Raw genomic sequence first — 17,216 nt, forward strand, 5'->3', positions numbered from 1 at the left:
CCGCGAGCGCGGGGCTCCGGCTCCCCGCCGTCACGTGGCCGCGGAGTGATGCCACGCCCCCCCCCTCCGCCCTATCCGCGCGGAGCGGCCGAGTGTCCCGGGGCGCGCGGCGGCGCCGCCCCGCCCTCCCTGCAGCAGCGGCGCGGGCGGGTGCGCGGCTGCCGGCGGCGGGCACGGTCGTAGCGGGACGCGTTCGCTCCATGAGGTGAGCGCGGCTCGGCGCCGGGCGGTGTGTGAGGGGGGGTGGGGGTTGCATGCAGGCACGCACGGCGGCGGCGGGCGTTGTGAATAAGGGCTTTGTGTGCGGCGCCCACCTGCCCCCGCCTCCGCCACCGGTCGCGGGGGGCTGCTGCCGCCGGGCGCCGCTTCCGCGGCGGAGCCTGAGGAGAGAATCCCGGTGCGGGGCGCAACTGGAGGAAACTTCTCCCTTCTCTCCCTCCGGAGCTGCCGGAGAGCCCCGTTTCGCCGATGTAGGCGAGTGGAGAGCATCGCGGGGGCGCGCAGCCCGTGAGTCGCTGCCGCTTGGCTGTTTATTTACTTTGTTTATAGTTTTATGGGTTTTTTTCCGCTCTTCCCGGTGCGTGGCGGGGCGTGACAGCTGCCCGCGGGGGCGAGTGTGAGCACCGCGGCACGGTCAGCCCAGCGCCGCTTCGCCTTCCCGCACCCCGCCCGCCCGCCGGTGGGTCTCGGCGGGTCCCGCAGCCCCGAGCGGTGCCGCGAGGGCCGTCCCCGTCGCCTCAGGGCGGGGGTCGCCCGCTCCCCGGCAGCGCGGGTCGGGTTGAGCCCCGGGGGCAGCAGTGCCGCCGCCGCGCCCCCTCCCCCGGGGGGCCCCGACGGGATTAAAACCCGCCCGCGGTGGGGGGACCCTCGGATTGCCTCGCTCCGACAGAAATGGTGGCCCCGGGGACGGCGGCCTCTCGGCGGTGGTGCGGGGGGTCGTCCCCAGGGCGCTCTGGGGAGCTCGGGGGCGGGCGGGCCGGCTGCCGGCTCCCCGGCGGGCGGCAGCTGGAGCGGCTCCGCTGCGTCCCCTCCTGCCCCGCCGGCACGGCCGGGGACTGCGCCTGCCCCCGGCTGCGGGGGCCTGAAGCATCAGAATTTTCTGTAGCTGATTGAAAAAGTTAAATAGTCTGCTTTATGAATCGCATCGAGTTTAACCAGGAACTTGTGCTCCTGACTTCCAAAAAAGCACGCGAAGGATTTGGCTTTCTCTTGCACAGCGTTTGGCAGCACAAGCCTTCCGCAGTCTGCTGTTGCCACTTGTGACATTCTTAAGTTTCTCCCTGAGAAGACAGTTAAATTCAGCTTTATCAGCATTGCTGAATCTTAACAAATTCTCCCGTTTGTTCCTATAGTGAGTGTGAGCATGCTTATTACAGAACCGATAGAAAACACTTGCAGTCTAGTGCCACTTTAGGAGAAGCTGTAGTGTCTTCTTTCTTCCAGTGGGTTGCAGGTTAGTGTGTGTTATTAAAAAAAAATAAAAATCAAACGCCATAAATTACACATAACGTCATGTTTGAAAGGCCTTCTGATGTCCTTGATTAACTAGAAGTTAATGAATTTGGTAAATATCTATCAGTGACCTGCTTGGCTCTTGTCTTGGGCACTCATGGAAAGCTGTCAATGAGATTTTATTTACTAATAGAAGAATTGCATAACAGCCATATGAACCAGACTGAAAGAGCATTTGAATAGAACGAGGCTTGGTATGAGCTCAGGGTTTCTCTCGAGTTGAAGCCAAGTTCAGTGCCAGTAAGTCAGTATGCAGTAGCAGACGTCTGTCATTCCAGTCTCTAAAAACATTGGCCCTGTGCTGTTCCCTCTTCCAAGAGTGCATCTGCTAGCAAAGCAATAAAATGCTACCCCCTCCATTTTCCTTTCCCGAACCAAGAGAAGGATAACATCAAGTGGAGAAGAAGTTAGGCGGAAGGCTACTCATCTCATGAAGCGATGTAAGCATTTCACAAGAGGGTTCACTCACTTGCCTCATGCCTTTCTTTTTTTATGTGTTCCTGACGGTGTTACTTTTCTTCTACCCCTCTCTGTTAAGGAGGTTGTGCCTCTTCTGAGAGGGAAGCAGTGCCTGGAAAAACATTAAGAACTTAGCCTTGTGTGAGATGTTGGCAATTTCTAAATTCTACTGCAACAATAACCTAATCACATTCCTTTTAAGAGCTGATTATGGGCTTGTTCTTTTTGCACAGGGATAATGCTGGAAATAACTGCGGAGAAAAACCAAGCAAAACTAGAACAAATCAGTTTGAAGCTTTTAGAGCCTTGCTTAGTGACTGAGACAGTGGACTACTGAAAATCCCAAGGTGTGGGCGTAGCAATCCATAACATCTTCTGGGGCTATAGATTCAACTAACTGGCCCTCCTGCTGTGTGCATACTTCATGCCTGAGAAGCCTGTTCAGTTGCTTGCATTCCTTGGAGTTGCTGTCTAGGTGCCTGTGAATGCACACAAGCAATAATAGCTCTGCATTTGAGGTGGCTTGGGGCTTGTTTTCAGAGATGTCAGTCCTTGCTGCTTCTTACATCTTGGGGGTCATCTAACAATTTGCTTTTAGGGTACAGAGAAAGTAGTGCAAATAGCTGTAATTCAGGTAATACATTAGAGCAGAGCTTATCAGAGTCAAACGACCAGAGACAAATGCAAGTCTGGTGTAGTGTGGAAACAACTGAAGATGTCCACTGGCACTTAGGACTAGCTAACAGTCTAGGTACTTGCTGAGGGCTGCTGTAGTTAAGAGTACATAGCAGTGAAAGAAAGCATCCTTCCCTTGTGTTGAGATCCAGAATGGGATGGCCAGTAATGCCTGGAGGTGATGGTGGTAGTCAATGTGCTGAACTTGAGACCACCTCTGAAGGAGAAAACCTGCAGCGTAATGGATGGTACGTTTGTCTGGGAAGTGTTACATCTTGACTCAAGTCCTTCCTCTGCAGGCTGGTCTTGCATTATTAGACGAATGCTGTAATAACTTACATATTTTTTCTAAAGCTACCATAGCCTCCTTTTGCATTTGTGCCTGGAAGCCGTCAGTGGTATTCAAAATACTGTAAAATAAGATGTGTGGGGTTTTTTCACCTAAATCTATGGCGGGGGGTGGGAGGGCTCGGATGTCTAAAGTGGAGAGCTGAGTTTATTCAGTCATTACGATAGAAAAAGAATTTGTATGTTGGTTAGTCTGTGACTGTATATTCAGTAGCTGAGGATGTTCCACTTCCTTCCTCATAATGGCCATGAGGCAGGGAGCTGTTGTTGATTATTGCAGATGTCTGGATTCCCAAAGGTACTGGGACACCATGCAATGTCTCTAGGGAGTTTGACAGGCGAGTGCTTTCTGATGGCCTTGTTTACAAGGACTTGCCTGAGACACCAGCATGATAACTCCAAGGGAGATGTGAAGCTTGGTAGGTCTCTGAAGGCTAGGAGAAGTACCATAAACATGTGATGATCTTCTCTAATATTTGTACAGCATCCAGTGCTGCTGCTATTGAATATAAGTTTCAGCAACTTGAATCAAATCAGTTAAAAATCACTTAATTATTGCTAAGATGTGGGTGTTAATCTTGCTGATGTTCCGCTTGTTTATAGCATTGATAGTTTTCCAGGATAGAAAATACCTGAATTCCTAGTACTTCTGTTGTTGTTGTTTCCTTTGTTGTTGTTTAGGAGTGGAAACACACCCAACTCTTTTTCCATTTTTGGGTAATGTTTAGAAAGGTACCAGCTTTCTAATGTTTGCCAGCTAAAATACTTTCCCTACCCAGAAACTTGGAAGCTGAATAGGGGAGTCATGTTATCAGCACAGTCTCTGAAAGTATTTCTAGACTATAGGAGTTTTCAGCAGGATGCCCTTCCAAGACCTTTCAAAAGCGTAAGGGCAGTGTTTATGGGAGTGGGGCTTGGCAGTGTCTTAGAGAAGTTAAATTGATGTTCCTGTCTTCCTAACTCCTGCCTTAACAGATGACTGTTCTGCCTTAGGGCTATTTCAGAATATTAATCCCTAAAGTAATAGATTTAATGTTGCATCTGTATGGATTGTCATGTTTGCCCATTCTGAAGAGCATCTAGTTGAATGGTTGATATAGAATAATTAAGAAGGGAGGAAATATAAGCAAGTATTAGCTGTTGTTATCCATGTGGGCTTCTCATTTAAGAACTGGCATTTTACAAGTGGGAGGCTGCATCATTTTTCTCTATTTCTAGTTGTAACTGGATGCTTCAATTCCAACCTAGCTCTGTTGTACTAAGCACTGAACATGGAAAAGTCTTCAGGACTGCAATGTATCTTATGTATGATCAAACCAGAGAATATGGCCTCAAAATTGAGGGGCACACAAGGGGATTGGGGGTGGGTGGGGTGTGTTTCTGTTTTAGAGATGGGGAAATTGAAAGCAGAGAAGAGTAGTGATATATCCCAGTCCATGCAGCAGGTCTTGTCTCTTTCACTGTGCTTTTCAGTGAGCTGGATGTGTGTTGACAGATACTTTCAGACAAAAGAACTGGAGTAAGACCAGAGTAAAGTTGTGTGTAATGGTTGAATAACAAATTTGCCTGGACTTCACTTGAGCTAGAATTTTGCCTGGAGTGCTGTCTAATATGCCAAGTAAACAAATCAGGGCAATGTCACATTTTGATTTTCTTCTAATCTTCTCCTGTAATTCACTGCGTCTAAGGTCTTGTTGATGCAACATTTCGCCTAACTGTCTAGAACTGTTTCTGAAAATGCTCTAACAAACTGCACATATTGACACTCTTGCCTGAGTTTGTAGTGGCTGTATAACATCCACAGAGGCTGGTACTGCTTCAGCTGAATCCATTAAAAATTGTCTTAACTTGTGCAAATTCTGAATATCGAAAGGAAGTTTGAGTAGAGAGTTGACGCAAAGCATTCTGGAGTGGGGAGCAACAGCTGTAGATTTGTTACTGATGCGTTATCTACAGAGCTGTAACTTTTGGGCTCAAATGCTTAAATTTGTACAGTTCAGCACATCCTTGCCAGTGATTTGTGAACAGATAGAGGGATTGTACTGTTACTCAAGGCCTTTGCTATCTTTGATGTCTGATTCTGTTTAGAGCGGGATTAACTGTATATATATCACTCCCACTCTTGTGTAGTGCTTGGGCTTCTCAGTGCATTTTTCAGTGTGTTTTCGTTAGTAAGTAATAGCAGATTAACCAACCCAAGGATTATTTGGCTTTATAGGTGACATTAAGTTTAAAAAAATTCTGTTCCATTTGACTTTTCCTATGATAGGAGGATGGGTTACTCAAGATGGAAAAACTGAACTGTGCTGTTACAGAGTGGGGAAATGTTCCCGTTGCTTTTGGTCACTTCATACAGGCTTTTCTGCTTTGGCCTGAGAGACAGAAGAACATGCTCGGCTGGATGGAAATGAGAAGGTAGTCAGAGATGAAGTGTTTGGTGGATTTTTTTTTTTAAGACATCATGGGCTTGCTGCGGTTATATGCAAGCAACTAAAGAGGCTGGGCAATGGCTAATGCCTCCAGGTGGTCCTGTGGCTTTGGCAATGCTAAGGAGATGCTCAGGTTTGGGCATGTTCTTGGTGTTGGATAGTAGGTCAGGGGAGCTTAGGCACGTGAAGCGTTTGAGAAGTTGGGTGCTGAATGTGAACAGCAGAAGGGATGCTAGTAGTGTGGATGCCTCTGGCTGCTCTGCAGTGCTGGCTGCTGCAGAGGCTCTTGCGATTCAGAAAGTAATCATCCAGAGAATAAATGATGGTGTGTACTTTGGGAGAAGGTGCTTCTGAAGCCCCTTTATTTTCCCCTGTGACTGTAGATGTATTCACACAAAGGAGATGTAAGTGTATGGTGGCAATGGTATTCTTGCAGACCTTTGTTTGATTTTTTTTCTTTTTTTTTTTTTTTCTTCTTATGTTGCCAGATCTTGCATGGAGTCTTTAGTTCTTTTCTGTAACCTCACAAGTTTAAAAAACTGCATTAAAGTATTTTTGGGAGGGGAAGGGGAAATTAGTTGATGTCATGAATCATGCTTTGTTGCAGAAGAGCACTGTCTGAGATGGAGGCTTCTCAGGGTATTCTGAAAGAGGTGCAAGATTTTTGACACCTAAATTAACTGAATTCTGCACTTACCAATAAAGGGTAACTCATTAGCATGAACAGTGTGCATAGTGTGCAGTTTTACTGTAAACTGGTAGTTTTGCTTAATAAAGCTAAAGCTGTTTTACTGTTGTATCACTGGATCTTCGGCCATTCAAGGAGTTAATTTAACATTGTTTGAAAGGCCTTGCTCTGATTTTAATGCAATTTAATGAAAGGAAACAAATATGGCAGTGTTGTTGTTTACTGTGGTTTGCATGAATCTCACTGTAAATCAATGGGGGATATTACCCTAATCTGTTTTCTATATTTAAACCTAAAGACTGTATTGTGTGTTAAAACACCGTTTCAATGAAATTATTGAGGCCAAAGATTACCACCACTTCAGCGTTGCTTCTTTTAACTAGATAGGTTTACCACCAACCTAAGGATGTTTACTGTGGCTTGTATTCCTGAAAACAATTGTTTAACATTAAGTTGAAGGAAGATGAGGACTAGATACTTAATTTTGGAGCTAATGGTTAAAAGCATGTGACTTGCGTTAGCTTTTGAGAATCCTTGAGGTTAAGCACTTCTCTACAGCTAACTTGCTGCAGCTACGAAATGGCAGCGCTTAGTATTTATTATCACATTTGCTCTGGAAGTGGAAAAATGCCACTGCTTGTAGAAATTTCTCGTTAATACCTGTGATTCATTGCAGAAATACTTTTTTGAGATGTCTTGATGCTCCCTAGTGAATTTCTAGCAGTGATTTCCTGTTACAAAACAGGATTGTATTAATGGTACTTCCTTTATCCCTACTCTGGCAAATGAACATTTGTCATAAAGCTCTGCTGAATCAGGATACTGACCTTTTTTTTTTGCATCAGTTCCAATAATTGCACCCTTTGAGGGGTGACTTCCTCCTTTAAACAGTGCTAGGAAAAGGCAGCCCTCATCACTTCATGGGTTTTTATCTCTACAGCTGAAGGATTATGGGCATTGCGATGCACAAGCTGCAGTCTTAAATGTTTGTGTTTAGCTATCTCTTATGGAAAAAATTGAGACGTGACACACACTAAACTTGGTAATGCTGCTTTTGTGTGCTTGTGTGTGCTTTTTTAATTACACTGAGGACTTGAGTTTCACATTCAATGTATAAAATGCACTTACGCAAGAGGTGAAGTATCCTGTGGGAAAAATAAGTTGGCTTCTAACACAAACACAGCTCACCTCCCTTCTTCCTTCCTCAAAAGGGGGAAAAGTAGTGTATTAGGAGTGCTTGCAGAGCTTGTTAATTAGACTCTTGTTAAAGGTTTCTTACAGAAGAGAATCCAGCTTTGCAGCTCTTTTATGCATATACCTACAAGGAGTTGTCATCTCCCCCATAGCCCTGGCGTTCAGTACTTTATCTTCCATGGGAGCTATAACAAATCTTTCATTTATGGGAGCCAAAAATGATGAGGGGGTGGGAAGAGGAAAGACTGCCTATAGCAGACAATTTTTTGGCAATCTGTATTATGAGGAAAGATTTCTTGTTTTCAATTCCCCATTCTCAGGATTTCTTTGTATTTTATTAACTGGTCTACTTAAATAAACTTTACCTGTTCTTAGTCTTAAAATAAAAAGTTGTGTTAAGTTTTGGATTTTGTGGGATGTATGATGTTTCTCAGCTTTTCAAGTTCCTTTAAAATGTGGTGGTGTTTTGTATTTCCCAGAAGTTTTAAAAACAGTTTGGGGTTTTGCCCTCCATTTTCTTTCTTTCTATATATATATTTTTTTTTTTTTTTTTTTTTTTTTTAACGTACCTCTAGCATGGTATGTAAAGAAGGCCAGGTAGGTGTAATGTCATTTCTGGTCTTTGCAATGGTCATCATCCTTGGTGTTGCTAGAGAATGATTTAGGAGACTATCAGGCTCTTGTCGAGTCCTTTCCAGTGCATGTTATGACAGCTGTTGTGCAATTTAAACACTTTCTCCAAAGTTTGAGGAGGTGTAGCGGAAGTGATATGTTTCTCTCAGGGCAACCTAAAAGAATTCCTTCTTTTTGGTTGTTCAAAACTTGCCTTTTTGTTTGTTTCTGTTTTGGGTTTTTTTTGGGTTACTATTTTACAAACATTCTGTTTAGCCCAGGAAAAAGCTAAGAAATTGTCACTTAAGTCAGGGAGTGAAAAGCCTCGGCAAAATATTTTTTCTTTTCCTTTTGCACACTAAAGAATTAAAATGCCGCAAGCCCATTCTCTCTGAGATGAAAAGCAAGAACTATGAAAGAAACCCCTCGTTCATATACATGAAAGCAGTCGGGAATCTGGTATGACTTCAAAATGACTGTTTAATTAGACTTAATAGTCATTTAATTAGATTTAATGATATTTTAACAGCCTACAGAATTACCCCATTCAGATTACCTACTGGAGGTGTGTGTTCTGTGGGAAGGGTATTTATGTATATATTAGTGTATGGAGTTTTTTTGGTTGTTTGGGGTTTTTTGAAGAAATATACTTGTGTTTGTCTTAAATGGCTCTCAGATAAATATGGGGTTGAACTAAATGACATATATACTAGCACTAATTGCTATTCCTGAATGGTACTTGGTGTTGTATTTTGTGGAAGCATTCATATATATTCTACCAAGAGTATACTGTGTAGTTGCATTTTAAAACTCTTCATAGAGTGATCATGTAGAACATAGCAACTTGTTTCATAATAATGAGACTTTCTTTTATGAAACAACTGAATTTCACTTTGCTTCTCAAACTAATCTGCTCTTTCTTAAGAGTGATGTGAAACATTAATGACCTTGCATGACCTATTTGAATTCATGCTCCAGCCCTCATTTCAGTTATTTATTTATCTGGCTAGACTTGTCATATTTTTTTCTCCTTTTTCTTTTTTTCTAGGGTGGAAGGAGGAAGTTTATACAGCTGAACATCCTTTACTTTAAACTGTTCCTTCAGAAGGAATTTGTAGAGCAGCTAAAACTTGTAGATGAGAGTGACTGGCTATTCCAGTAAGCACACTGTAAAACTAGTAATTTGAAACATTTTTGTATAGATGGCTTTGGCTGGTCTAGATGTATGCTGCTCTTTCGTTAAGTTTTTCTGCTGTGCTCTAGGCAAAAGCCTATTGCCATCCTACTTTAATGCTGTTTGCCGTTACATTTCCCTTGGATTGGTAGTATGTGGTACACAGAAACTTTCTGTAGGAGACTGCTCTAGGCTCCCTGTTCCTCTGTGAGAGCTTGCAGCTTGTCTGTAACATTAGTTGTATATGTTTGTGCAACTGCTGCGTTTCTATGCTTGAAAGGGAGGAAGGGGGAACATGACTGTGATAGTACATTGCCAAATTAAAAGCAGCTATGACTCCAGGAATACACATATAGTTTCTTACCGGGAAGAGTATAAAACAATTCTTCCAGTGACAACCTTTGTCCTTGCTCAGGTGGTTCTATCTGCTGTGTTGTGTTGAGCTGTCCTAGTATGTCATGTATGGTTTAAGTATAATTTTTAAGTATAATAAGTATAATTTTGAGTTTGGTTAGTGGTTAGACTTGTGCATACAACTTCAGCTACTCAGTGCAGACCCATGGCTGTAGGATAGTGAAGTTTTAATGGATGACTTTGCGTACTTATTTCTGCTTTTCCCACTTTATAAATGGCTGCCCTGATGATGATGTTAAAATTAGGCAGTGGGCAGAGAAAGTTGCTACGTGTATGAACGTGTTGGTGATCTAATTATGCCAAGAGGTAGCTAGTGTAACATGATACACACTTGAATTTTTGGTAAAGATTTTCTCTATTTTTCTGTGGTCAGACTTAGGCTTGTTTTTAAGTTTGGAGAAACAAACTTTCCCTTAGCTGGCTGTTAATCTTTCTTAGAGCTTGAGGGCTAAATCCTCAAAGGGTGTTACAGGTATGCAAATTCAATTCAGATTTGGCTGCCAGTGAACAGAATGGTATCAAGTTGGAATCTTATTTTTCTTTCTTTTTTTGTTTAGATATTGAAGAAGGATAAAAAGCTCCTCAAAGGTTTGGAAGGTTGAATGTGATCAGCATGAAGAGCTTAAAAGCAAAGTTCAGGAAGAGTGACGTAAGTATTTTTGCAGTTTGACTGCTGGTTCCCATTCTGGAAACAAGTTCTTCACTCCTACCTTGATAAGGTTGTAGGTTAATGAATTACAGAGAAGAAAACCTTTCTACAAACACAAAGGCAACAGCTGACTATGGTATGGAGTAGGCTGTTTCTGTTTGGAGTGCAAATTTCTGTTATGCAAACTAGTAGTATTTCACTGCCTTGCTCCCCCTGGGTCCTGTACATGTGTGGGGTCTGCAGAACTTCTGTTAGATTGTGCTGGTGCCCAGGTTGAAACTTTGTTCCAGGTATAGGGTTAAGCCTAGTACCCAATCACATTTCTGTCTAAGCATAACACCATTCTTATCAGTTCGGTGTTTGAGCACTTAACAAAATGTCGCTGCAGTCTGTGGCAAGGTTTCTTTGTCAGCAAGAATACAGGAACCAGCTGTGTAGTTAGGGCAGCTGTGGCTTATCAGTTCTAGTATGACAGCAGAGGTGGATATGAGGCTTGAGCAGTGAGGGTGACAGACATACATATAGAGGTCCTACAGGAGACTCTTCAGAACTGCATTTAGAAAAACATTAGGCTGCACATCATATATTGCCTCTTGCTAGTAGTAGTAGTACTGTTGGTAGAGACCCAAGCTTCAGCTTGTTTAGTAAGCATACTTTCACTGGAGCAGAACTGCTGTAGTCCAGTCCTGTTCTCGTCTTTTTACTGCTACTCACTCCAACATTTTGTCACACACTAATGTTAAATTCTTATTTGATAGTGCGGTGACTAGGTGTGAAATTGGTGACTTTGTGTTTAATTGTCTTTCCAGGTTTTGTGTGGAATTTGTAACAAATCTTCATGATCTGTGAAGAGTTACATAATCTTCCATCCTTCATCTTAAATTTGTGTGCTGCTTTGAAAGAAGTGGCGTATTGTTGTTTGTCATGGCCAGATTCACACAGGGTCCTAGAGCAGCCATATTTGGTGAAGATGCCTGAAGTTTGAAAATGGACCTTCTTCAGAAGTTTTGATGTTCAGGAATAAAATTACACACTGCCCTCAGGCTGTGCTTTAACGTAGAGATGGTCTTACAGCACACCATTGGAGTGGTGTCTTTAGCCAAGTTGTAATGCACTTCAGCAGCTGTGAAGAAGATAGAGAAGGTCTGGTGGTGTAATCTACAGATGTGCTTGTTACTGGTTAGAGAGTCTTTTGAGCTATGTGTTAGCACTTAGCGCAGCTGCTGTATTGGCTTCCTAGCAGCACTCTACTCCTTGAATTTAGCAAGACCTTTTTCTAAAAAGGCTACCTCTATAAGCAAGATAAATATGTCAACCAACCTTTGGGAGGAGAGGGAAACACTTCTAACTGCTTAAGCAGTGTTAGGCTTTTGTTAGTCACTGGACTGAATCAACCAGTGGCAAGTGTCTTGTGCCACTTCACAACAAATAAAAATAACGTCACACCTCTCTGGTGTCTCATCTAACTGAATATGCCATTCAGTTTTGAACTGCTAGAATTTTGTGGTCAGACATTGTTGCTTCTCTTGCAACGAGTAGCAGCAATTGCTATTTTGAGTTCACCTACACCAGTAAAATTTTTTATAGGCATCTGCTTGAGTAATGAGAACAGTCCCTTGGCTAATATATGAACATACTTGGTATTATGGAATTTAGGTGTGCCTGTGTGTTAGGATGACTTCATTCACACTTTTATACTAGTTGGCTGAGCTGCTGCTGTAGAGCAAAGGCTATGACATGCGTGATGCAACTAGATCTTGCTGTAGCAAGTCCACCCACTGTTATAAATTGCACTGGTTCATTTATTCCTTCATATCTATCCTTGATAACTCACTTATGCCTTTCCCCAAAACCAAGTGGAGTCTGAAAGTAATTGCTGTTTTGATACTGGTGCTGTCTACTGGCCTGAAACAAACTTGACCAGAAAGGATTTTTCAGATAACCTAAAATTTAGATATGCAACTCTTAAGAGCACAGTAGTCTAAATCTGTGACAGTCTGGTTTGCTCTGTTTTGAAGCCAGACTTGAAGGGCATAATTCAAAACAGTCAACAGGAGCTGTTCTATATTTTGTGCAAGATACAAGGAAATTTTACTTCTTTTTAGTTTCCAGAAGCTGCTCTTAGCTATAATTTGTGAGGAGGCGGAAGAGGAGGTGGTTTTAATTGGAATTAGTCTTATTTGTATCTCAATTTATAAGATACGGTAACTGCTTTTGGATTGAAGATAAGGGTAAAGTCAGCAGGGGTGGAGGGATTCTTTTTTCTCATCCCACTTTGTGTTTCTTTCTGGATTAAATCTTTAATTTGTTATTTTTTAGAACTGAAGGTATCTTGGGGTAAGGAACAGTACTGTTCTCTTTAGTCTCACTGTTAGCATAAAAAAATAGGAAGAGAGGGAGGAGTAGGAATAAGTCTTCAAGGTGTGCCTGAGAAACAGGAGTTCCACAGACACTTCTGCAGTAAGGCTGATAACAAAAAACTCTATGCTAGAATGGAGACCACGTAGGAAACTTCACTGATGTATCGAAGCTCTCTAGTCTGTTCTGAAGTAGCTGTATTGAAAGTGGGCACAATGGCTGATATTCATAAATATGTTTCTGTATCCCTGCTGTGGAGTTTTGCTTCAGTGCAATAACTATACCAATCTAGCACCCTCCTCCCACTTTTTTCATCTCTGCTCTTCTAGTCTTGAGGATATCTGACCCTGTGGTGAGCCAGTTCAGGGACATAAAGTGATGGAAAATTACTTTTGTGGGGTGAGTTTTAGCTGGTTAACTCCCTGCTCTGTCTCACTGTAGGGTTGGCCCTGAGAGGAATGGTGAAAGTAGGAGGAGCCGCAGGGCATCCCTTTCTGCAGTTGTTGCAAGGCTTTGCATTGTCAAATCACACCTTGAGATTATTGGCCTAAAAGCACAGGGGTGGGCATGCCAGCACAGGAGTTGCAAGAACACAAGTAAATAAGCCTACTAATTCTGATATTTAACAAAATCAATATAGTCCACAGCTGAGAGATGGGAGCATGGCTCTTAGGTGGGAGAGTGCCTCCTCACTTCATGCTTTTGCTGCTCAGTTCCCTTGCACCTCACCTGATTCACTCTGTATGTGCAGGCAACTCCATTAACTGGAGGATTTTTTTTTTCCTTGACACACTTAACAGCTGTGAAGTCTTTTCTTGAGGTGAATGTTGCCTGTGAACATGCGTATTTAGAGTGAATGAGATTTATCACTGTCACAAATGTGTATTGTTGAATTGTCATGTATAGTTACAGGAGGAGGCTTGTAGACTAGAAATCTGTGAACAGTATGCCTAGGCGGGAGCAAATGCAGGGACTGCAAGCTAAGTAGTGGTTGTGCACACTTCAAGAGTCTGTAGGCAAAACAGAAATTGCACTTAAGTCTTGCCAAAGCGACTAGCCTCTTATGTCTGAGAAGCTGTATTTTCTCCACTTTCTCCTCGCCTTTTGTCCCTATTATCAAACTCAAAACCTACTGTTAGTAACATCTAAAAGCTGACAACCTAAGAGGATGAGTTGAATTGTTGCAAGAGACTATTACATGTAACACTTGAAAAAGCTGGTTTGGTAATTTTGGGAGCTACCACTTCAGAGCTTGAATTTGTTTATAAACTATCTGTTGTTTATTCATATGGTGGAGAGTGAGCTTCTCTACCTAGTAAGACAGAAGATTTTCACTGGTTTTGCTTGGAAAAGCAGAGTTTGAAATAAGCCTGTTAAAACAAAAACAATGCTACTAATATCTGACTAGACCTCTTACTAATACTTGAGATTGGAGTGTTTTCCGTAGTATCCAGTTATTGTGGCCTGACTTCAAAAGCGTCTCGAATCTTAACCAGGCGCATTAGGGGTGAGTGGATTTTCAAACAGGCAAAGATACTAAGCCTGTCTAAACATGTAAAAAGCTATGACAAGATGCTTATCAACTTTTTTAGGCACCTACACACATTTAAATCCCTAGCTCTTTGATACTACGATGTTATAGGAACCTAGGTGATCTATTTAGGTAGATTTGTTTTTGTGTTCTTGTTACTCTAGAAAAGGCATATTGTGTGAAGGCTGTGATGGTGCTGGATTTTCATTCTCTGATTTTTATCTCTGGGCAAAACCTGAAAACTTTTAGGACTGTTTTCTTTGAGTATTGAAGATCAGTTGAAAAACCTATCTTGCAATTTGGCAACAGACCAATTTTCTTCTAATTGCTAGCTTGTTGATTGGATAAGACAAAGATTAGAATTGGCATTTTTTTCCAAATATATTCAATACTTGAATGATTAAAATAGTAAAATAACTTTTAAAATTGAAAATTGGCTGTGCAGTTCAGCAGAAAAAGTAGCTATTGTCAAAAGCAGAGCCAAGACAGCCTGGGATTTCCCAATGCTAATTGCCAGCTCTAACTTCTGGTATTTCTCTAGTATTTCTGGAAATGCCTATTTGTTGTACTGTCATGCGGGGGTTGAAAAGTTTGCAGTTCTTATGTAAATTTCTGCTTTTTGGCCTGTGATGTAGTCGTTGTTCCATAAATCTCAAAATGATGAGGCAGTTAGGTATGTTGTACTGTAAAATCTCAAGTCTTAATCTAGCCACTATGCTAATTAAGGCTTGGCACTTCTTTTTAATGCCCAGTGTTCTAAGTAGTAGGCTCCCATTCAACAGTTTTTAAAGTATAAAAAGCTATGTGGAGGTCTGGAATGGAAAGATTGCTGGGATACATTCCACTGAAATCACTGTGCTCCCATGTGCTCTGGACTGCATGTGTGCAAGAACAAAATTTGGGTGGGACAACTTTAAAAGTTATAAAGCAGGATCTGCTTTAAACAGCTGTAAAATTATTGTATTCGCTGAATGCTACAATTAACCTAAAAAAGCAGCATGGGATTGTTGAAAATTGTACTACCCACTCTGTGTACATGTGCTGCTTTCTTTTAGAGTTCACTTTGGCTAAAAATAAATAGCAATGCTGTCTGACCACTTTACCCAATTATTGAGAAAATGAACTACTGAAACTTGCTTTTATTTAGGTGTCCTTCTTTTATTGGGTGTTGAATTAAATCAGCCTCAAACAAATTATCATGATTGTAGCTTTGCCTTGGTTTACTGTGTTCTTCAGTAATAATTTTTGATTCTACTATTCGGTGTGCAGGGAAAGACTTGATCTCTGGAATGTATGGATTGTCCTTAACCACCTCATCTTGGGAAAGGAGGATTTAGCTTCCTCTCGTTCTTGAAAAGGTTCTGTGGCTTCTGCTTCTGCCTCCCTCTGTCACAGGAGTCAAGGGCTTCTACCCCATTGTCTGCTCCAGAGCTGCTTGGGTTCGTGCCTCCAGTTCTGGACAGCATAAGGCTGTGCTCTAGTGAGCTTGCTGTCCCAGCCAAGGCTCAAATGCTTTATGCAGGGAAGAAGTTAAACATGTTCCAAGTGCTATGGTATGTAGAGCAGGACCTGCTGTGTTTGCAGTCAGTTCAACATGAACCTCTTGCCATCAATTGGTGTCTTTTCTTCATTATTGACAATAGGAATGTGCTCAGAGTACTTCTAAGATTACCTTATTCAGATGAAGTGTAATTCTGCTGCACTTGAGCCATCTGTGAGCCATCTGTGAGGGGGGCAATATCAGCCCATAAGTTATGTAGCATCTCTTTTAGTGGTGGAAGGAAAATATAATGGAGAAGGCAAGCAGAGACAGATAAGGGTAGGTGGAAAACAGAAGGGAAAAATAAAAGGTCTGAAGGCAAGGGGAGAGGGGGACAGTTGAAGCTGTAGGGTCAGAGTTACTATTTTGGTAAGTGCTCTGTGAGAATGAGTAACTGGGCTCTTGGGGGATGGCTGCTGATCAGCTGTCTTCTGGGTGGGAAGGTACATAGCTTTGGCAGAGTGTTTGAGGCCAGGTAACTTGCAGATATTCTAGAAACAACCTGCAGCATCTCCAGATAGTTGGGACAGAAAGGAGAGGGAGTAGGTCAAATGAGAACTGTGCTGTGGTGTTTGGAATTATGGTAGAGGAATCTCGGTTGGAGTTGGCTTACTTTGAGTTATTTCCTAAAACAGGATTATAGTTGGAGTATAGCAGAGAATGTCATGGTTGGGTTCCCAGACAGTCTTTGTCAGTCTGTAGTAAAATGTTATTGTCAGTTGTAAATTCACGATTCCTTCCTCTGGTGCTAGTCCCATGTCTGTTAAGCGTGCAGTGTTCATCCACAAATTGAGTGGGTCACAGACAGTTGCAGTAGCGGTCCTAATCAGCCAGCCTTACAGTGTAGTTGCATGGCAAGTGCAATGCTATTAAATACTGTGTTTGAAGTCAAAAGCAGCTTTGGGGATGAATGAGTGTGAGGTCAGACCTGCAGGGCTGACCTTGCTCACCCATTTGTAGTTTCTCTGTCCTGTTGGTAGTACATTGCACTCATCTGGGCTCTGCTTTCCACACCCGTGTGTGTTGCAGAACCACTGCCGTAAGGCAATGACACAGCTCCTGCATTGCTTTCCTTTTGGCTTCTACCTCCACTCATGCTTGTGCTCCAAATTAGGTGAGGAATAATATCTCCCATTATTATTGGCCCTAGAGTCACATTCTTACCAACACAGAATGACATGGGTTTAATGATTCTTCTGTAAATATAGGTTGGGGAAAAGGAAAGGTGTCTCTTGTTCCCAGGTGCTGCGTGCCCAGGCCTGTCAACTGTGTTATCTTGGACTTCTTGCTTGCTCACCCATCTAAAGCTGGAGGAAGGATTGGAGGCTGCGTGAAAGGAAACATTGATTAGTCAGTGGTTGGCTACAAACACTGATCTGCCCTGCCAGCCTAAACAGTGCCTGGCAAACTGAATGCTTTGCATCTGTGTTTTGATCATGCCAAGAGGGCTGGTTTGGCCGTTCTCATGTGATCCCTCATTAAAAGGAATATATGTAAAGCATTTGCAAAGATGAAGAGGAACCCTCCCTTTACAAAATTGTTTTAAATGGAGTTAAATCTTGTAGTATTATGGACAGCAATATACAAAATTGTAGTGGAGATGTGCAGAAGAACCACAACTAGCCAGTTTGTT

At 42.5% G+C, this 17,216-nt stretch overlaps 1 protein-coding gene across 5 annotated transcripts in view; it reads left to right on the top strand.

Annotated features, from left to right (window-relative positions):
* Nucleotides 1–83: 83 nt before the first annotated feature.
* RAI14 (retinoic acid induced 14) overlaps nucleotides 84–17,216 on the top strand; it is an 87,337-nt gene continuing 70,204 nt past the window's right edge. The window contains exons 1-3 of one of the 5 annotated variants that reach the window (XM_080372123.1): nucleotides 101–205; nucleotides 8,966–9,075; nucleotides 10,063–10,154. In XM_080372123.1, the coding sequence (XP_080228249.1) occupies nucleotides 10,119–10,154 (36 nt within the window). In that variant the 5' untranslated portion in view covers nucleotides 101–205; nucleotides 8,966–9,075; nucleotides 10,063–10,118. Of the gene's footprint in view, nucleotides 206–269; nucleotides 508–1,005; nucleotides 2,319–8,965; nucleotides 9,076–10,062; nucleotides 10,155–17,216 lie in introns of those variants that run through there. The other 4 variants (XM_080372124.1, XM_080372126.1, XM_080372122.1 and 1 more) reach the window with 4 other exon arrangements.

Source organism: Falco punctatus, assembly GCF_963210335.1.
Source record: "Falco punctatus genome assembly, chromosome: Z".
Classification (NCBI taxonomy): Eukaryota; Metazoa; Chordata; class Aves; order Falconiformes; family Falconidae; genus Falco; species Falco punctatus.